The 19875-nt window shown below is 38.3% G+C and overlaps 1 protein-coding gene across 12 annotated transcripts in view; it reads right to left on the bottom strand.

Moving 5' to 3' along the window:
• The window catches only part of hdac4 (histone deacetylase 4), a 492096-nt gene that overhangs the window by 227821 nt on the left and 244400 nt on the right, over positions 1-19875 (bottom strand). Inside the window, exon 1 of one of the 12 annotated variants that reach the window (XM_043693111.1) lies at positions 13628-13692. The exons of 9 other annotated variants lie outside the window; for them this stretch is intronic. In XM_043693111.1, the coding sequence (XP_043549046.1) occupies positions 13628-13631 (4 nt within the window). In that variant the 5' untranslated portion in view covers positions 13632-13692. Of the gene's footprint in view, positions 1-12821; positions 12846-13364; positions 13390-13627; positions 13693-19875 lie in introns of those variants that run through there. 2 more of the 12 variants (XM_043693113.1, XM_043693114.1) reach the window with 2 other exon arrangements.

Raw genomic sequence — 19875 nt, 5'->3', positions numbered from 1 at the left:
GGTTTTTATTTCTCCTCATACACTCTCACTAGTGTCTGCAATATCTTTCCCACTACCCCAACCTCCAACACATTGACCTTGCATGCCTTCTGTGCTGCCTACTCACTTGCTCAAGACCTTTCCTACCTACACTAACAGTAATAACATATGTAGTCCTTAATACCTATCGTGCTCCATGACTAACGCAGACCACAATATGGCAGAAAGAGTTGAGATGAGTGGCTTTCAGCCAGCCAATTGGCTTCTCACACTTTTTAAGAAGATTTTGACCTGGACCACACCAACCAAGACTGCTGTCAGAGGCTGCCCTTAGTTTAATGTGCTGGGAACCCGGTGTGAAGGCTATTCGTTCCAACTTGACTGGGGCCTGCTGACAACTATGACAATCTTCCTGGCATTGTGCCTGCATTAAATGGCAAAACAAGACAGTAGTAATATGATTCCGGTATCTCTAGCTAAGAGGGCAATGCATAAAAAGGCAAGGCAATGCAAGGCAGGGATGCTGGGAGCACTAGGTAGGGTCAATGTGAGTGAATATATGATATTGAACAATGAGCCCAATGATGCAGCCTGTTCCAGTAGTCTGTGTGTAGGGTGCACATCCCTGACTGCACAGTGTCCTTGCAGCAGTAATACAATTATAGAGTTACCTGTGCAGTCCAAGGTACAGCAATGAAATGCAACAGCATCCTGTAAGAGGATTGGGGATGAGTATTCTTAGAGGCTGGCATATGTCGGAGGCGAATTTCCATGGACATGGGTGATACCCATGTGGCTGGTACCCATGGAGCATGCCCTGAGGTATTGCTGCCTAATTTCCAACACGGAGGCTGTTCAGAGAAAGTGGTGAGTTGAATCTGAGAGGTATTCGCTTTGATTTTGTCATCAAGTTTTCTTAATGTCGAGCTTATTTGGAGAGCTTGTTCAGATGGGAGTCTTCATATTAAAGAGGGGAGTTGTGACGTTAACAAAGAGTTTAAACAAGCGTAAACTAGAATCTTGCTGCTGCCCAGCAAGACTCCTGCCATACCGCTTGTGAAAAGTGTAAAAGATGGTGCAAGAGTCTCTTGACATTGAGATGGTCCTCAATGCACTTACCAAACATCATGCAATAACCCATGTCGCTCAGACCTTTACAAGAACCTGCCCCATTAATTCATTTGCTGTTCCTTTAAAATCATTTTTAAAATTCGTTAATAATTTTATTTCAATACTTGCCAGAATCAACATTATGTTTTGAGAGGAGGAACAAGGATGAAAACAGCAAACAAGGGGGCAAATCTCCAGTAGAATTTGACTGCTTTATGTAGCAGCAGGGATCCCACTGCACCAATTGGTTCAGGAATTCCTTCTCAAAACTCAAAGGTACGAGGAAAAACAGTAACAAAGCTTGATTCTTAGCAATAATCCTCCTCATGTCATTAATCCAAAGTTAAGCTGTTCATTTTAAAAAGTATTCCATTCTCTACCAGCATGATCAATAAATGCTATTGATTGAACTAAGCAATTATATCCAGCCTGTTCAGATGTTAAAAAAAAACCCACCTAAATAACACAATACAATGCACCTGAAAAATGATTACAGCTTTAAGCAATAAACTTCATTCTGGACCTCTGCACTGATAATGTGGAACTGATAACATACAGAAAGGAGTCAAAGTAGAAGGTCAATTAATGTTGGGGGTGAGATTTGCAGATGACCAGGCCTTGATGGCCAGCACAACAGATCTACAAAGTTTAAGTATCTAAAATAAATGAACTTGTGAAGGTTTATGGAATGAAAATTAATGTCAAAAAGATGACAGTTATAAAAATTGGAAGTAATAATAACAGGAAAGCAGAGGTCAAGCTAAATAAACAACAGCTGGAACAGGTATCACAATGAAAGTACCTGAGAAGCATCTTGTCAGAAGATGATTACTGTCAATGAAATCAGAGATAGATTAGCAATAGCAAAGAATATATCCCCCAACCAGAACTGCTCAGTATGAGTGAGTAGAAAATGTAAAGATCTATCAAGCTTGCAACTTGGGAGTTGTATACGGCTGAATTGCAAAGCAATCTGAGAAAAGCAAACAGTCAAAAGATTAGAAATTATGAAATGTGGAGGGGATCAGTTGGAAGGAAAACAAGAACAATGAAGAAATTCCAAAGATTTTGGAGGAGGAAGAATTGTTTGTAAATACCATCAAGAAAAGGCAAAGGTTGGGCAGACCATATTTAAAGCATGGGAATTGCTGACGGTAGTGACCGAAGGAAATCAGAGGAATGTAAATTAGAGGGATGTAAATCAAAAGGGAGAACAAAATGTTTATAGTAAGCAGCTTAAAATTGAAAATGGGAGGCCCCTATGAGCAACTGATGAATTAAATACAAGTCAACAAGGCCTGGAGAAATGAACAGAGGATATGTCTTTAAGCAGTTTAATACTACGGCATCTATAGGAAAAATAGAGATAGATTGCAATTTATAGCCACATTTTAAATTTGACTTCGCAAGATTTTACCCCTTACAGGTGGAATACCCCAAACACGGATGAAATGTACCAAATATGCCATTTAGATCTATTTATTTTGTTTATGCAGCATGTAGTGTTCTTAGACCGTACTCCAAAACTTCAGGAATACAAAACCACAAAGGGACATGTTCCATTTCAAACTAACATCTATACAGCTGCCTTTGCAAGGCAATAGTTAAATGATCTTATTTAAGCGTGAGAGAGGTAAGCCTTCAAATTCTTGTGATTTACACTGTTTCAGGTACTCCACTGTGCTACTTATCAGAAAGACTACAGCAGATTGAATCAGGTCAACAGAAAGTACTGCAGTAACCAAATGCTGACATGATTTGTAATATTTAATCAGCATAACAAACAAGTATCACATAACTGATAACTGTATATCTTTCTTACAAAGGTTAAGAAAACATTTCAATCAATGACTCAAATTGTTATGAAAAGTGGCTAAAGAAAACTCTCAATTTGTTTCTCAGATGCTGAATGACCTTTATCTTGCCAGGTTGTACTTTTTATTCAATAATTTCTACCTACTGTATATGGACATTGGTACTTACTGATTATGGGCAAGTGGCATTATGTCTGTGCACCAGCAATGTAGTTGTTATCACAAGTTGTTTGACAAATTTTCTATGAAGTTTCCTAAGGCAAAATGAATTTGAAGCTTAAGCTCTGCAGTGTCTTCCTCTTAACATTAGAAAATCATGGCAGCTGTGCAAGAAATTGGGGTGACCACAATTTAATTGATACACTTAAGTAGCATTTTAACACAATACTGATATTCTTTTACGGTTTTCACAAACAGAAAAACAAAAAGTCATTCATACATTCTAGAATAGTATCTTAAGATTGTTTTACGATCCAGGTTTGAGTAAGTGATTGAATCACTTACAAGTTACTCAATCAACATAGGTTTGTTATACTTGGATATTTTACGATGGTATTTAACGCATTTTGGCAGGGCAATGTAATACACGACTGGAGACAATTTCATGTCATCAGGGCCAGGTTTTATTTTTTAAAATTGCTGTTTATTTTTTAAGCGTTGACATGTGCTATAAATAGAAGCATGTTTTACTCTAAACTGTTTTAAAACAATCTCACTAACCCACGTAACAATATTTGTGTCACAGCTATTTCTTAGTGTCCACAATGTAAGAGGGACTCGAGCTCTAAAAATGATCCAAAGGACAATCCTTTCACTTTTTACCAGAACGAATTTAGGATTGTAATCCTAAATAAGATGAGAACACTTTAAAAAATCTTTTCCTCTACATAGGAGGGGAAAACATTTCCTAACATAAATCAATTTACAGTAACGCAATCTGCATTAATAAAAAGAGTTGGTTCCCAGACCCCATTCTACATTCAATGTAATGAAACATTGCTTTAACAACAGATGAGGATAGGTACAATGAATATCAATTGACATTGGATTTCATTCTCTGATTGGGAATTTAATACACCTACACAATCTCAGGCAAAATGGCTTGTTGCTTATAATCTACTTATTCTCAAAGTATTTCAAGAACTCTACAAAAGTTTTCAAATATTCCACTCAAAGGCATATATGCCAACACATTTCATACATTCAGCAGATTAGGTAGCTCTCAAGTAGCTATATTAATATACCAAAATCAATGCTGGTCCAGACACCTGCCTCTCACTTTTGTTACAAGATAAATTGTGCATTATGAGACAGATTTTTTTTGTTGTACCAGGAATGTCTAACTCGAGGATTCAATGGCATTCATCTTCTAATAGTAGAAAGATTGATCTGTGCCACTTCCAGATTCAGAGATAACTGGGGGGTTTGGGGTCAAGCTGGGCAAACTGTGACTCTTCTACATCGTTATCAATGCCACATAAAAATAATATAGAAATAGGCACCACTGTCTAAAGTCAGAGGTGGGTACTACAGATGCTGGAGATTAGAGTCAAGATTAGAGGGGTGCTGGAAAAGTACAGCAGGTCAGGCAGCATCCAAGAGCAGGAAAATCGACGTTTCTGGCAAAAGCCCTTCATCAGGAATGAGGCTGGAAGCCTCTGGGGTGGAGAGATTAAAAAGAAATCTTTTTAATCTCTCGACCCCCAAGGCTCCCAGCCTCATTCCTGATGAATGGCTTTTGCCAGAAACGTCGATTTTCCCGCCTCCTCGGATGCTGCCTGATCTGCTGTGCTTTTCTAGTACCACTCTAATCACCACTGTCTAAAGCCAGAACTTCCTTTCCACAACAGAAAGCCACACAGCTGCCTCACAGCGCCAGGGACCCAGGTTCGATTCCGTCTCGGGCAACTATCTGTGTGGAGTTTGTACATTCTCCCCATGTCTGCATGCGTTTCCTCCAAGTGCTCTGGTTTCCTCCCACAATCCAAAGATGTGGAGGTCAGGTGAATTGGCCATTCTAAATTGCCCATTGTGTCAGGTGCATTAATCAGAGGGAAATGGGTCTGGGTGGGTTACTCTTCGGAGGGTCGGTGTGGACTTGTTGGGCTGAAGGTCCTGTTTCCACACTGTAGAGAACCTAATCTAATCTAATCATAATCTGGAATATAGAGGACAAATGCAGATCAGTGGCCTACTACATTTTCAGTCAACATTATATGGCCTCATATTAATTTTTTTTCCATGTTGCCAGCTTTTTATTGCAACTTTTCAGCTTAGCATGTACACAAATCTTTAGAAACACTTCAACCTCAGTATAATTTATATTTAGGGTTCTATTAACATATTCCATGTCTGAGACAAGAGCAAGCAAATAACTTGAATTCAGATATCTCTTTTGAACTAGACAGGAAAAAGTGACATTAAAAGAAGACATTAAAAGAGTTGGATGAAACCCATTTCCTGATGCCTTCCACGCCCTCACGTACTTCCATGAAGAACATAATACTATCGTGCTATCAAGACACTTAAAATAGTGGGTCAGACTTATCTATTATCTCAGATTCTTCATTATGCAATATTTTAATTCTGCTAAAAAGAACATGGAAATTCAGCATGGTAGACTTATGCAAGAATAGATTCAAAAGAGGCAGTCACTTAGAGGACTTCAGTAATTTACCTGCTGCATATTCTCCGTTACTCAAGAGTTGTTACTTAATTTATCCATTTTCAGGCTTTGAAATTCAGGAGTTTCTGTTAATTTGAATGCCATGCTCTGTTGCTGATGCATCAACCATGATTCTTACATTTCTATGGCAGTGAAACAAGTCAAATGCCACAAGTTCCTGACAGCAACATTGATTACAACTGACCTACTCCTGCCCTCATGAAATCTGGAAAGAAGTTTTCTACTTAATGTAAGCCACATCAATACAAAAGGCTTGTATTTCATGAATATTTTATGGCAAAATAGAAAACGGCTTTCATACGATTTGCCTCAAGAACTTATGAAAACAGCCTGTATTCAAGATGCTCATGAAAGCATAAAAGCTACATTCAGATTCCAATTTTCAGACAATTGCTGTGTGAAAAAGCAGCAAGTGGAGAGCAAAAACAAAGAGTGATCTAGCATCAAATAAAAATGCGTACACTACTTCAGTACATAATTACATGTATTTAACATAATATCTATGTACAATCACCCCAACGCCACATACCGCAGAACACTATAGAAAGCAGAGATTGAAACACTTTAAACTTCTCAGTCCAGGATCTGTTGGCTATTCACTGGAAAGATTCAATGCTGACACAAGACCATAAGACATGGGAGCAGAAGTAGGCCACTTAGGCCATTAAGACCTTTCCATCTTTCAAAGAGATCATGGTTGACTTGATCATTAACTCTACTCCCCTGCTTTTTCCTTGTAAAATTAATTAATTTGAGGAGGAACTAAACATTTAGGATGGAGTTTGAAGTACAAGGCAGTTAGTTGTGTCAGCCATGAATTAGTTGATTGCACTCTCAGCTGAGCCAGAAGGTTGTTTATATTCCACAATAGTATTTGATACAAAAATAACATCTCAACACTCCAGTACAGTATTGACATTGGGCTGCAATTTCGAAGGTGCCATTTTTGGATCAGATATTAAAAGCTGAAACCCTGGTTGACTATTCAGGTGGATGTAAAATACCTCGTGGTAGTATTTCAAAGCAGGAGATTAATCCTCAGTTTGAATAATTATCCCTTAATTGACACCACAAAAATTGATTGTCTGGCTAAAATTACATTGTTGTTTGTAGAAATTTATAGAAAATGCAATATTGCATTTCCTACATTACGACAATGACAGTAACTTGGTTAAAGGCCACAGAGTTAAAAATCACACAACACCAGGTTGTGAAGAAGGAGCAGTGCTCTGAAAGCTAGTGCTTCCAAATAAATCTATTGGATTGTAACCTGGTGTTGTGTGATTTTTAACTCTGTGGCCTTTAATTATTTTTGCTGCTATTATGCCATAAATGTTAGCTTATTAAGGATGTGTCTTGATGAATAGTGGCATAAACAAAATTCCTTTTAGCTTCTCTTTCTAAATAACTCCATGGCAGTTCTTGAAACTTTAATGCAACCAATTTTGACAAAAAGTATTCTGCAGCTTAATTTTCTCAAGATTACCCATATTCAGTATTTTTTGAGTTTTTGAACAATTTCCAATGCCAACTTTCCTTCTGATATGTACTTTCTTTCAACAGACTTGCTCTTCACAGGTTCCACACCACCTTTTCCTAAGCCTCATGCATACTACAGCAAACGTTGTTTTAACTGCGTCTTATGAACCAGCATTCTCCTTAAACCGGCAAAAATTAATATATCTCAAATACTAGAAGTTTACTGTATTATCACAATCTCCATGATGTCCGAGTAGTCAGTTGTGGATGCATGTGAGAAGGCTCTCTGCCATTCAGTTTTATTGAAGGCAAAGTTGCATTATTATCTGAGTGATTTATGCTGTGAATAAAGTATAACAGTGATGTGTATATTCCCAGCAGTATGTTTATATTACTTACTGTGTGTTTTTACATTGATTATGTGGACCTCATGATCAACCAGAATATTTGAAAACTGGTTTCGTAGGTGCTGGTTAATAAAAGAAATTGCTGTATTTTGCATTTCAGAAGCAGTTAAGTTTTGCTCTCACCCATGTCCTCCATCATGTTGATACTTACTATACTGAAGACAGACAAAATAGCTGATTTGAGTACAAATCTGCCATTCTTAAAATAAAATGTATAATCTGTTGACTCCAATCCAAACATATGTTGTAAACGTAAAATAAAATGACAATTAAGATTAAAAACATGAAAAGTGTTGTTTCAATTTTGCACAGAGCTTAAGATACTTCATTTTGTTTTCCACCACGCAAGGTAGCATCACTGAATCCCTAGCTATCAACATCCTTGGTTACCATTGACCAAAAACTGGACACATCACATAAATATAGTGACTCCAAGAGCAGGTCAGAGGCTAGGAATACTGTGAAAGTAACTCACCACCTGACTCCCCAAATCTGCCTGCCATCTACAAGACACAAATCTGGAACGTGATGGAGTATTGCCAATTTGTCTACATGGGTGCACAAACAATACTCATCCATGAATCAATCATGGATGATTCATGATACCATCCAGGACAAAGCAGCCCACTTGATTGGCACCATATCCACAAGTATCCACTCTTTCCACCATTGATGCTCAGTTGTAGTGTGCATTATCTACAAGATGCACTGCAGAAATTCATCAAAGATCCTCAGACAGCACCTTCCAAACCTATGTCCATTCCACCTAGAAGGACAAAGGTTGCAGATACACTGCCATCTGCAAGTTCCCTTCCAGGCCCATTCATCATCCTGACTAAGAAATACAACCCATTTCTTCACTGTCACTGGATCAAAATCTTGGAATTCCCTCTCTAAGGGCTTTGTGGGTTAACTTATAACACGTGGGCTGCAGTAATTCAAGAAGACAGCTTACTGCCACCTTCTCAAGGGCAACTAGAGACAGGCAATAAATGCATTCACGTTTCATGAATGAATAAAAGAAGTTCCAAAATGTGACTACTTTCAAATAAATGACTCTACGAAGCTTACCCATCAGATGTACTGGCTTAGACGATTTCAGCAAAAGAACGGCAAAAAGGCAACATCTCCAATGAATATTTAAAATTTGAATTACAGGGAAACATGCTGCTGAATTCAGGGACTACATCGTAAACTGCTGCTAACATGTGATAGATAATGATAACAGAGAGGAGGTACAAACTTGGTACCAAGCACAGCTTGTGATGGAACTGTAAGGCTGTGTTTATTGGCAATGCAGTTCGTGAGGGCCAAAGGTGAAAGAGTTGCGCTTGAATATGACAAAATCCATGTATCCATTGCACCAGTCTTTGTTCCAATCAGGGAATAAGTAACCAGATAACAACAATTTCTTCCATTAAGGTAGTTGTAAAATCCAGGAAAACACAGCAACAATTATAGTTTGTTTTCAAATTTCTTTGCAAATTGGCATTTCTGGTGACACTTATGATTGTGCTATGTGTAAATATCACTAGCACCTGTATAGAGACCAGGCTACTTAACAACCAACAGAAGTACCAATTTGTAAATAAATTTAAAAACATATTATAATTGCTGCTATATTTTTCCAGATCTTACAACTGGCTTGAAATTTAATGTTAAGCTGAAATGAAGTCATGGATGCAAGTGTGCATATGCACATGGATTACGGTGTTCATTTTCGCTTTAGGAATAGACACTCTGGAACCACAAATAGGGAACTTGCGATAATTTGATACTTCCTATATACCTTAACACTCACTTCAAAATCAATGCGTATTAATTTGAACCGGATGCCTTTTCCTGAATTATATTATCAGTCCCCACTCTGCTTCCTTCACCAATGCATTGCCCTGTTATCCATTCTGTTCTTCAATCATGATACCCACAAGTAATGACATCAATTTTGACAGTAGGCTTCAATAACATCTTAGCTAATAGCAAAACGGTCACACTAGCTTTAGCAGTGCATTACACTTGTACAGCTGACAATGGGGGAGTCATTGGTATATGAATATTAGCAAATTGGTATTGTTGAAAGCTAGACAAGCAAAGATTGCCAAACAGAAGTTGGGTAACACTGCAGGTTTTAACACAGCAGATGATAAGGCCATAAGTTCAGTTTAACCAACCCCAGAGTCCTGTCGTCAGAAACTGAATCTAAAAATAAGCATTCCTTTTGTACTTTCCTTCACCTTGCGCTTCAGTGCTCCTCCCATACTGTGCCACAGCACTAAACTCTTAACAATACTCATTACAATGCAGTGACTAGATAATTAAACCATCGATGTGAAATCTTTCTCTGCCTGTTTTCGATAAACACTCTCCAAATTGACACCAATATGTGAAAGTCTATTAATCCTACAGCATATAGTGGAGCAATTATACCACATTCACCACATAGCAACTGCATTTTGTTAAAATAAGGCATGGATTTTCTTCATAAGTTTATAACACATCACATACCTTGAGAACATTTATATGTGATTTCAGTACCAAGCAAAGCTTAAATATCAAATAATTACTGAGTGATATTGATTTCCATCGCCACTTCTTTCTGTCAAGTATTAATAAACTGATTCTGGCAAATAAGATCCAACCTCAGCCACAATTCACCTCCTAATTACACGCATAACAATTCTGTGAGATCTTTTATTTTTGGAAACTTGCCATTCTGGTAAGTTTCCAAATATTGGAGGTGTTAAAGAAGCTGCTCTTTGGACTGCTCCAAAAGCAAAGGAAGCTGCAAACGAATAATCTGTGTACTTCAAACCAACTGCTTTCTCGCTTGCTGCTGTTTGACCACTTCACTCAAAGTAACAAGTGTAATGAGCTTAGGATGAGTCAAGTCAAAGTGGAGAAATAAAACAGAAAAATAATCGCATAAAATGTTTTATGAACAGCAATTACTCCTACTACTGAAGCAGTATGCACAGCAAACATTATGCACTGTTTCCAATACCAGAAGGAAGGGTGGCAGGAGTTTCAGCTCTTTACATGTGTAAAGGCTGCTTTATTCTTGTTTTCCAGTAGTATACCAAGACAACATGGTCAGGAAGGCAAAACTCTTGCCTCTTTAAAACCTTGAATTATAATCGAGGTCAAGTCCATGAATCAATTAATTATAAACTACAACTGGTTTATCCTTGGGCTGATGAACTAGATTCATATTGGTCACACCCCTTTCACTCCTCATTTTCACAGAAAGCAAAGGAACCACTCAAACCCCATCAGTGATTCCAACCTAAAGGTTTTTTAAAATCAGCTCACAGAAAAAAAACAAACTGCCCATTTTTTACCAAGGAGAGTGAATAGAAACACAAAGACTTAAAAATTCAGTTAAAAATAACATTATGTGGAGAATGAGGAAACATTAATTAAACAAGACAAATTATGTGGTTATTTCTGGATCTGTAGAACTTTCAATGCAAGAATCATAAAACCCTTGACAGGGATACGAATAAGCTATTAGGCCTCAACAAACCAACTACCTCTTTAATCGTCCAACCCTACTCAGCAACCTAACCATATGTTTCAAACTTTTCTCTCTCGAGATGCATCTAATTACCTCTTGAACTGATTTATGCTACTCACTTCAAAGATTAGCAAACAAGATGTTCCACAAGTTAGTGGCCCTTCAAGGAAACTGTTTTATCTGATTCATGTTTATCCTCCTAATCTCAACACTGCACAATCATTTCTTTGGCCAACTTAAAGGTATTACTGAAGTCTCTGAAGAATATAATTTTCCTAAATTACCAATTCCCCGTATTATCTCTGTATTTTGCCTGTACACTATCAAGGAAATTGTACATGTGAACAATAATCAAAATAGAAACTGCTCAGTAAATTGCTTGGCAACGTGCAGTCTTTTAATTTTTATTATGCCCCAGTGATATTAGAATTCACTCCCTTGTTTACCTTTTAACTCTTCCAAGAACTGGAGTGCAGGTTTATGAATGTAACTGCATTAACACGAAAGCGTTATTGCTATCTGTATGCAAGATGTTAGAAATGCTCTATTCAGTACAAGATCCTTCTTATAATTCATGTTCTTGTTTTAATGAGATACACTAACAACCTTAAATTACATCAGCCATTTGTTGCTTTGGTCACCAATGATGCTAGATCTTCCTGAATCTGATAGCAATAATCCTTATGGTTATGCCTTCTACTTTCATATGCTAAGCAAAGTTGGAATATTTGTTCTCAGGATATAATGCTCCTTGATGCACTGCATTAGCTTGTTACTGAGCCATAAAGGTAACAACATTTGCAGTGATTTAGTTTACTGGTCTGTGTTTTTAACTAAGCTGCTCCCAGCTGGAGGTACAGAAAGGCCACCTCAACTGAGGTAAGAAAAATCAGTTTAGTTTCTTGATGCTGGGAATTGATTTCCAGTAATTGCTACCAAAAAAGACATAAGTTTAGAATGGATGGGATCTGTTGATTCCGAAAAGTCACCATCTTGAAGAGAAAATAAAACTAAACAAGAAGAAGGAGGCAGAAAAACAGAATATGCACGGACTTAGTAGCCGTGCACTACCTTTCTGACCATTAGCAAAAGTCTATGGAGTAAGTAGTACACAAATCTGTAGCAGTCACCAAGCGATTAAAACTATGCACATAAATAGCGAAGTATCTTGCTGCTGAAGAATGATCTACTAGAGCTCATAAAATTCTACCTCAAATTCTAGTGCAATCCTGTTGTCTTCTTATCATTTAATAGTGTTGAGGTAGAGTATTTCTCTCCTTCCCAACACTGAATCATTTAATTTATCAGTATTCCAGAGCACAAAACCATACATTTATATGAATACTCCAATTACAGTGAGATTTTTGTTGGTTTGACACAAGGAAAGCCAATCATTAGCAAAATCGGAAACTAAGCAAGTTACACTTTTGCACGAATGGTCAAATTGTCAACTTAACTTAGGAGGTCAAATCCGAGAGATACATATAATGAAGCACACCCAGACATTCAACCACTGAAACATTTATCAGCATTTCAGCACAATTCCACAATTCAAATTTCACATTGATACACCTAACTAGGTATTCAAATGATGATTATTTAATCAATTCATTTAAACAAGTAAGGTATGCTAAGGGACTAAAACTCCTGTTCGGTCAAGTGGACAAGAGGTACAGGTGGTGGTTATTTAAATCTGACACACAGAGCAAAACTTCCATACAAAGAAATGTTGAGATAGAAGTGCAAACTTTACTCTCAGAATTTTAAACATCCAATGAAAACATTGACCACTACATGAAATACATGATCCAGAGAAATGACAATATTTCTACCTCATTCCAGTCTGTGCATATTTAGTATTTTTAAATTGTTGTCTTAAGGTCCTTCCAACTGCTTAACAAGAAAATGAAAAGGAACAGCAACAATTTTGGTGTGTTAAAGTAAAGTCTACGTTGCAATAAATGTCAATAACTGCCTCGGAATGAGCTCAGGGTTATTTTTAGCTACAGGTTCTTCCTACAGCTCTTGCAGCACCTGACTGCGACACCCACACAAAACAGACAATAATCAGAGATAAAATTTTTAAAAATGGACTTGCAAATATCTGTGAACCCTTACCCCAAACAGAGAAATAAAATTAAAACACATTTCCATTTTTAAATTCTTAGATAAAATATTATTATTTTCTAAAATAATCATCAAAAGAAATTGTTTTAACTATGAAATATTTTACTCAAAACCCACGGAACTAAACAGCCTGCAGCTTCCGTATTAAGCCAGTTAATCTAATGATTAATCTATTTTTTGTTGTTGCCTAGCAGCTCGATAGAAGGGGAAAAATGGTATTGGAAATGAATAGGCCAGTCCTCTCTTACCATCAAAATATCAATGACCATAACTTCATACTGTAAAGTGATATCCTCGGGAAGCTACACTGAGCAACATTGCACTGCAGCAAAGAACAGAAAATGAGGCTGTAATCCAGGACGCTCCCTGCTAACATCTGATGTCTACAAGCTGCAAATGGTTTCTTCAGCTTTCCCTTTGTACAATAGTTAAAATTCTCTCCTAGCTAATACAAGCCGAGACAAATCACTCATTCAGTGTATGAGGCAGACTGTACCCATGGTTACCTTACCCATTTACTGCAGTTCGAAACTTGAGGTAATTGTTAATGAGAAAGAAATTAAGTTTCAGTCAGAACAAGCCAGCTTTGGCCTGTGTTATTTGCTTCTTTAGTGATGATGACATCAGAACACTCTCCCAAGCATACTGAGCACTTACTGCACAGTCGCCCATTTCCTGGAAACTCGGTGAATATATCTAGTCCCAGAGCAGCCGTACCCTACTATAGCTTTGCCAACATCATTAAATCTAGCCACCCACTGGTTAACACTTCTATAATACAGCCCAATCAAATCTTACTGCTTGAAAAAAGATATTTTGATTTGCATAAATAACACTGAGTAACAGAATTTAAGGACTGAAAAAGTCGGTTTTAAATTTACTACAATTTAAGGTAAATGATAAAGTGCAATTTTCCAAAAGACAAAAATTTCAAATAATTTGCAATATAGCATTTTAAAACCTTCTGAAACAAATGGATGTAATTGAGCAAATGTGTGTTTTCCAGTATATTGATGCTTTGGAATTGTGATGCTTCAATGCATTTCTTAAATTTACTCCAAAAGTAAATGCAGCTTTTATAGCTTTCCAAATAAAACAAACAAATCAAAGTGCTGCAATGTTATTGATAAAACCAACCAAACAAAACTCCCTCTAGAATTATAGCAAAGGAAACAAACTTTTTAACTGGTCTCAAGCTGAAGTATAAAATTACTCATTTATATAAAATTACCTGAATCAAACACGACATTGCTCTATGTGTACAACAGCAAAGTCCACATTTGTTCTATTCAATTGCTTCATTTTAACATCAGTTAATGAGACATGTATTCATGTTTAGCATTATGTAATTTAAAAAACATTCCAGAGAGTCTGATGCAGGGCTGTGAGAGCTGATCAACGCCATTTTGGAATAACCTCTCCCGCTCACTAACCCACCCAATTGCTGTTGACCCTCAAACTTATGATCTTTCCTACTTCTGTGATGTACAAGCTGTCAAAATCTCATCCTCTCTATTCGCCTCTCCTGAACTTGCATCCCCAAATCAGCAATAACCTGCTCAGTGATGCCCAGTTTGGGTTCTGGCAGGGCCACTCAGCTCCTGACATCATTACAGCCTTGGTCCAAACATGGACAAAAGAGCTGAATTCCAGAGATGAGGTGAGAGTGGCAGCCCTCGACATCAAGTTGACCGAGTGTGGTATCAAGTAACCCAAGCAAAACTGGAATCAATGGGCATCAAGGGGCAAATTGTCTGGTGATTGGAGTCAAAGCTGACACGTAAGAAGATGGTCGTGATTGTTGGAGGTCAGTCATCCCAGTTCCAGGACATCTCTGCAGGAGATCCTCAGAGTAATGTCCTTGGTCCAACAACATTCAGCTTCTTCATCAATGACCTTCACTCCAACATAAGGACAGAAGTGCAGGTGTTTGCTGATGACTGCAGAATGTTCAGCACGATTCGTGACTCCTCAGATACTGAAGCAGTCCATGTTCAAATGCAATAGGATCTGGACAATATCCAGGCTTGCGCTGACAAGTGGCAAGTAACATTTGTGCCATACAAATGTCAGGCTATGACCATCATGAATAAGAGACAATCTCAACACCACCCCATGGCATTAAACGGTTTTACCATCACTAAATCTCCCATTATCAACATCCTGGGGGTTATATTGACTAGAAATGCAAGTGGACTCACCACATAAACACAGTGGCTACAAGAGCATGTCAGAAGCTAGGAATACTGTTGCGAGTAACTCACCTCGTGACTCTCCAAACTCTGTCCACGATCGACAAGGCACAAGTCAGTAGTGTGATGGAATACTTCTCGCTTGCCTGGATGAGTGCAGACCCAGCAATGCTCAAGAAGCTTGACACCATCCAGGACAAAGCAGCCTGCATGATTGGTACTACATCAACAAGCATCCCTCCACTACCAACGGTCAGTATCAGCAATGTGCACTACTTACAAGATGTACTGCAGAAATTCACCAAAGATCCTCAGATGGGACCTTCCAAACCACAATCACTTCCATCTAGAAGGACAAGGAAAGCAGATATATGGAAACACCACCACTTTCAAGTTCCCCTCCAAGTCACTCACCATCCTGACCTGTAAATATATTGCCGTCCCTTTGCTATCACTGGGTCAAAATCCTGGAATTCCCACTCTAATAGCATTATGGGTCAACCTACAGCAGGTGGACGGCAGTGGCTCAAGGCAGCAGCTCACCACCACCTTCTCAAGGGCAACTAGGAATGGGCAATAAATGCTGGCTCAGCCAGTGACGCCCGCAATCTACAAAATGAATAAAGAAAAATGGTCCAGATCTGAACAGAAGCTCTGGGCTTGTAAAATTGAGTCTGAACAGTGTCAAATTTCCAATTTTATTTTTTAATTCTCCTGCTCACTGCTCCTGCTGCTGATCCCTGGCTGCAAGCTTCAATAGCTAAAGCTGTTGCTTCTGCTTCTCACTGCTCATTTTCAGGGTATTCACTCACAATGAGGGTTCAGAATGAAAAAAAACCAAGTAGGATAGTCAGCCAATAGGAGGTCTGGCGAGAGAAAGGATTGGCGTGAAGTTAAGTCAGGCCTGGCAGAGGATAAGTGAGGTAAAGGCTGCAGGTCAAAGGGTGAGCAGGAAGAATGTGCGTTAGGGAGCTGGACAGCCTTGTTTTAGGGTTGGCAACAATAGACGGATTAGGGTGCAAGGGTTGTCAGGAACCAGGTTGTCTGTGGATGGTAAGGTTTACAGTGATCTGAAGCGTCAGACAGTAGGATAATGAGGAGGAGGATCAGGAAACATGATTGGCAGTAGGCAGGATTTGTCAATGAGTGGGAGATATTGCAAGTAGAAAGTTACAGTATTTCTTTATATTTTTCAATTCAATTTTAAAAGTAATTCCATTAACCAACATAAGAATTCAGCAAAGTATTTTAACTTAAGGAACATAGTGTTTTAATGCAGTTTTTCTAATGAGGAAGACCTGACAAAACTAACTACAGCTTTTAATGGGAAGATATGATTCCCCTTAAAGTCATTTCCCTTAAAGTTATGACTCTCAGGAATGAAAACTACAACTTTTAAATGAGGAATTACTGCATCACACTCCACATTAGAAAAATGCAGAATTTGCACATTTCTACATCACTACATGGGTGGGGCGATTAATCAAAGGTCAAGAGATACTAAAATGCTGCAAACTCTCTTTTTAAGCATAGTACGTATAAAGTGAATATATTCCATACAACTGCTGGATGAAGATCAAACTCCTGATGACAGGCTTTGTATAAAATACATGGATAGGAAGACAAAAAGGTCACAGCTCATATTTCTTAAGTGCACGTGCTACAGCTGACAATTATGTTTTTAAATACTGATTACAGTTGACTGGCAAACCATACAAAAATCTTAGACACAACAAAATAGACAAAAACATTGAACTTTGGAGTCATTTAACTCTCGTGTCTACTTCAGCGTTTAGTTTGGACAATCCAACACAATTCTAAAATTTTGCTGCTGACTTCTTACAGTGCTTTGCCTTCAGCATATAGTTATCCACTTTTCCTGATGCAATGGTTTCTGAAAATACTGTTCCTTGGAACAAAAGCATTCTATGCTCTAACTTAAAACATTTCTTCTTTCTCTTCACTCAGCAAATATCAACAAGGTGCGATAAACTGGATAATTATTTTATAAGAGGTTCATCTGTATATTTGGTGAACCAGTATCTGAGGATTTGAATATATGAAAACAAGCAACTAAGCAAAAGTAACTTGGTTTAGATGTACAAAATAAGCACAGTGTATCTACCTGTTCAAACTGGACTGAATCCAGGTCTATTAATAGGAAGGAAAAAATGCTAGCTGAACCTGTGAACTGATTCTTATAGAATGTAGGCTCACAGCTAGCGTAGGAAACTGAACTTTTATTATAATTAATGTCAAAAAATATCCTATGAGCTTGAAAGAGGTGAATTTTTAAAAGTTTAGTTCATTAAACATGGGCATCACTGACTAGGTCAACATTTATCACCCATCCCTTAGTTATGAGCCAAACACATTTCTGTGGGTCAGGAGTCGCATGTAGGCCAGACTAGACAAGGATGGCAAATTTCCTTCCCTAAAATGAACCTGATAGGTTTTAATGGCAATTGACAGTGTTTGCTTTTGGCTAACCTATTATTATCCAGATTATTTTTACTGAATTCAAATTATCATTTCCCACAATCCCAGAACATTTATCTGGAGTTGAGGATTACTCGCCCTCTGATATTGCCACTTCGCCATCACAGAGGCAAAATGAAGAAAAATAATGAAAGCTAGAGAGAGTCAGGGTTTTGCTAAGCTTGCTAATTAGGCAAGATGGCAAGAAGGTGAGATAGCAACCATGGTTACTATTTTAAAAAAAAATTAACATCCACAAACTCCTCATACCTGTTGTTAAAGAAAAAGACAGAAACTGAAGAATCCAGCTTTTCTGGAGACAGTTGGTTGCTCAGAGAAGATTAAGGTTAGCTTGGCAGATGATTATGAAAACATTGACTGTCTTCACAAAGATAAACAAAGATTGAGAGCTTTTGTTAAAATGGTGCCTGATCTTGCGAGGGCTGACAACATCACTTTTGCATCAAGCACACTCAAAATGATGTCACATGGACTTGAGGCAGCAGAGCAATTTCTGGTAGGAAATCCAAAGTGAGAGGTCTTCATCGCTGAAATGCTGACAATCCTTAATGCACCAATTAAAATTGCAATATGCGAGACATCAGAAATTGAGGGATGTAGACGGTGGCTTCAGAAATAGGGAAGAGTAAGGATATGGGAAGATTTGAAAGTGAGGATTTGAATTTAAAATTGATATTTAAAGTGCGAGAATGCTCAAAACTTTACAGGATACAAAGGATAAAAGTACTGAGATAAGTGAGAAATCACAGAGAATGAATCTCAGTGCTGACTCACAGAAGGAAGAAAATGGCTCTGAAAATCTTGGTTGGATAGGTGCGAGGCAGATTTTAAAGGAGATACAAGAAGCCAGGAAAAGAATTAGGTGGCCGATCAACTACAAGCTTAGCTGGAAGAGGTTAAGTTACTGCAATGCACTTGGTAAAAAGCAGTACCAAGATATGGAAACTTCTTTTAAGGAACAGGTCAGGATTCCCAACCTGTGGCATTAATCATTATTAGGAGAAAGTGAGGCCTGCAGATGCTGGAGAGTCAGAGACAAAAAGTGTGGCGCTGGAAAAAGCACAGCAGATCAGGCAGCAACGGAGAAGCAGGAGAGTTGCTGTTTTGGCATAAGCCTTCATCAGGAATGTCATTAATGATTACTGTTAAACAGAGGTTCTGGTGGGATTGGCAAAAAGCTTGATTACAATGCATGTGAGATTCTTAGCTCCAAAACCCCACAGTCTTCAAATTAATTTTGGACAAAATCACTCGCGCCAGCTCAACAATTCTCTACCTGCACCCTTCTCACCACCCACATTAATTCTTAAACGTTAAGATGAGGTAACAGTGGGGAAGAATTTTGAGAAGTACTGGTTGCCATCAAGAAGTCAATTTATAAAGCCAAAATTGTCCAATTTGATCATCCACGTTAAGAATGCAAATGATCAGACATTCTAAAGAGGAGTGTCAAGCGGAATTGTCACTGTTAATTCATGGGCATTCGAGAGATGGTGTCCTTGGAACAGAAAGGATGTTGTATTTGACAGTCAGGCTTACTACTTGAAACAATGATGAGCTAAGCAAGGACATTACCTTGTTTGGATGACTTTGGGGCAGCTGGGGAGATGGAGGCAGCAGGATGATGAGTATAGATTAGAGTGGTGCTGGAAAAGCACAGCAGTTCAGGCAGCATCCGAGGAGCAGTAAAATCGACGTTTCGGGCAAAAGCCCTTCATCAGTAATACAGGCAGAGAGCCTGAAGGGTGGAGAGATAAGTGAGAGGAGGGTGGGGGTGGGGAGAAAGTAGCATAGAGTTGCAGTGGGAGAGGGACTCCGTGAGATTCTTGTAGAGAGAGGAGGAAAACTTCTTCAAGGCAGGCATCCTTGCAAGAGGATTCGCAGTAGGGTTAAAGTAGAGAGAGGAGGAAAACTTCTTCAAGGCAGGCATCCTTTAGAGAGAGGAGGAAAACTTCTTCAATAGAGTGGTTGGTAGTGTTTCAAGCATAGGTGAGAACTGGAGCAAAGGGGAGATTTGGAAGTTGAGTAAAAATTGTGGTGTACAGTTAAAGGACTGGGTTACATCGGC

This window comes from Chiloscyllium plagiosum, chromosome 7, assembly GCF_004010195.1.
Source record: "Chiloscyllium plagiosum isolate BGI_BamShark_2017 chromosome 7, ASM401019v2, whole genome shotgun sequence".
Classification (NCBI taxonomy): Eukaryota; Metazoa; Chordata; class Chondrichthyes; order Orectolobiformes; family Hemiscylliidae; genus Chiloscyllium; species Chiloscyllium plagiosum.
The sequence above is the reverse complement of the archived record's forward strand: the minus strand, read 5'-3'. Positions and strand labels throughout refer to the sequence as shown.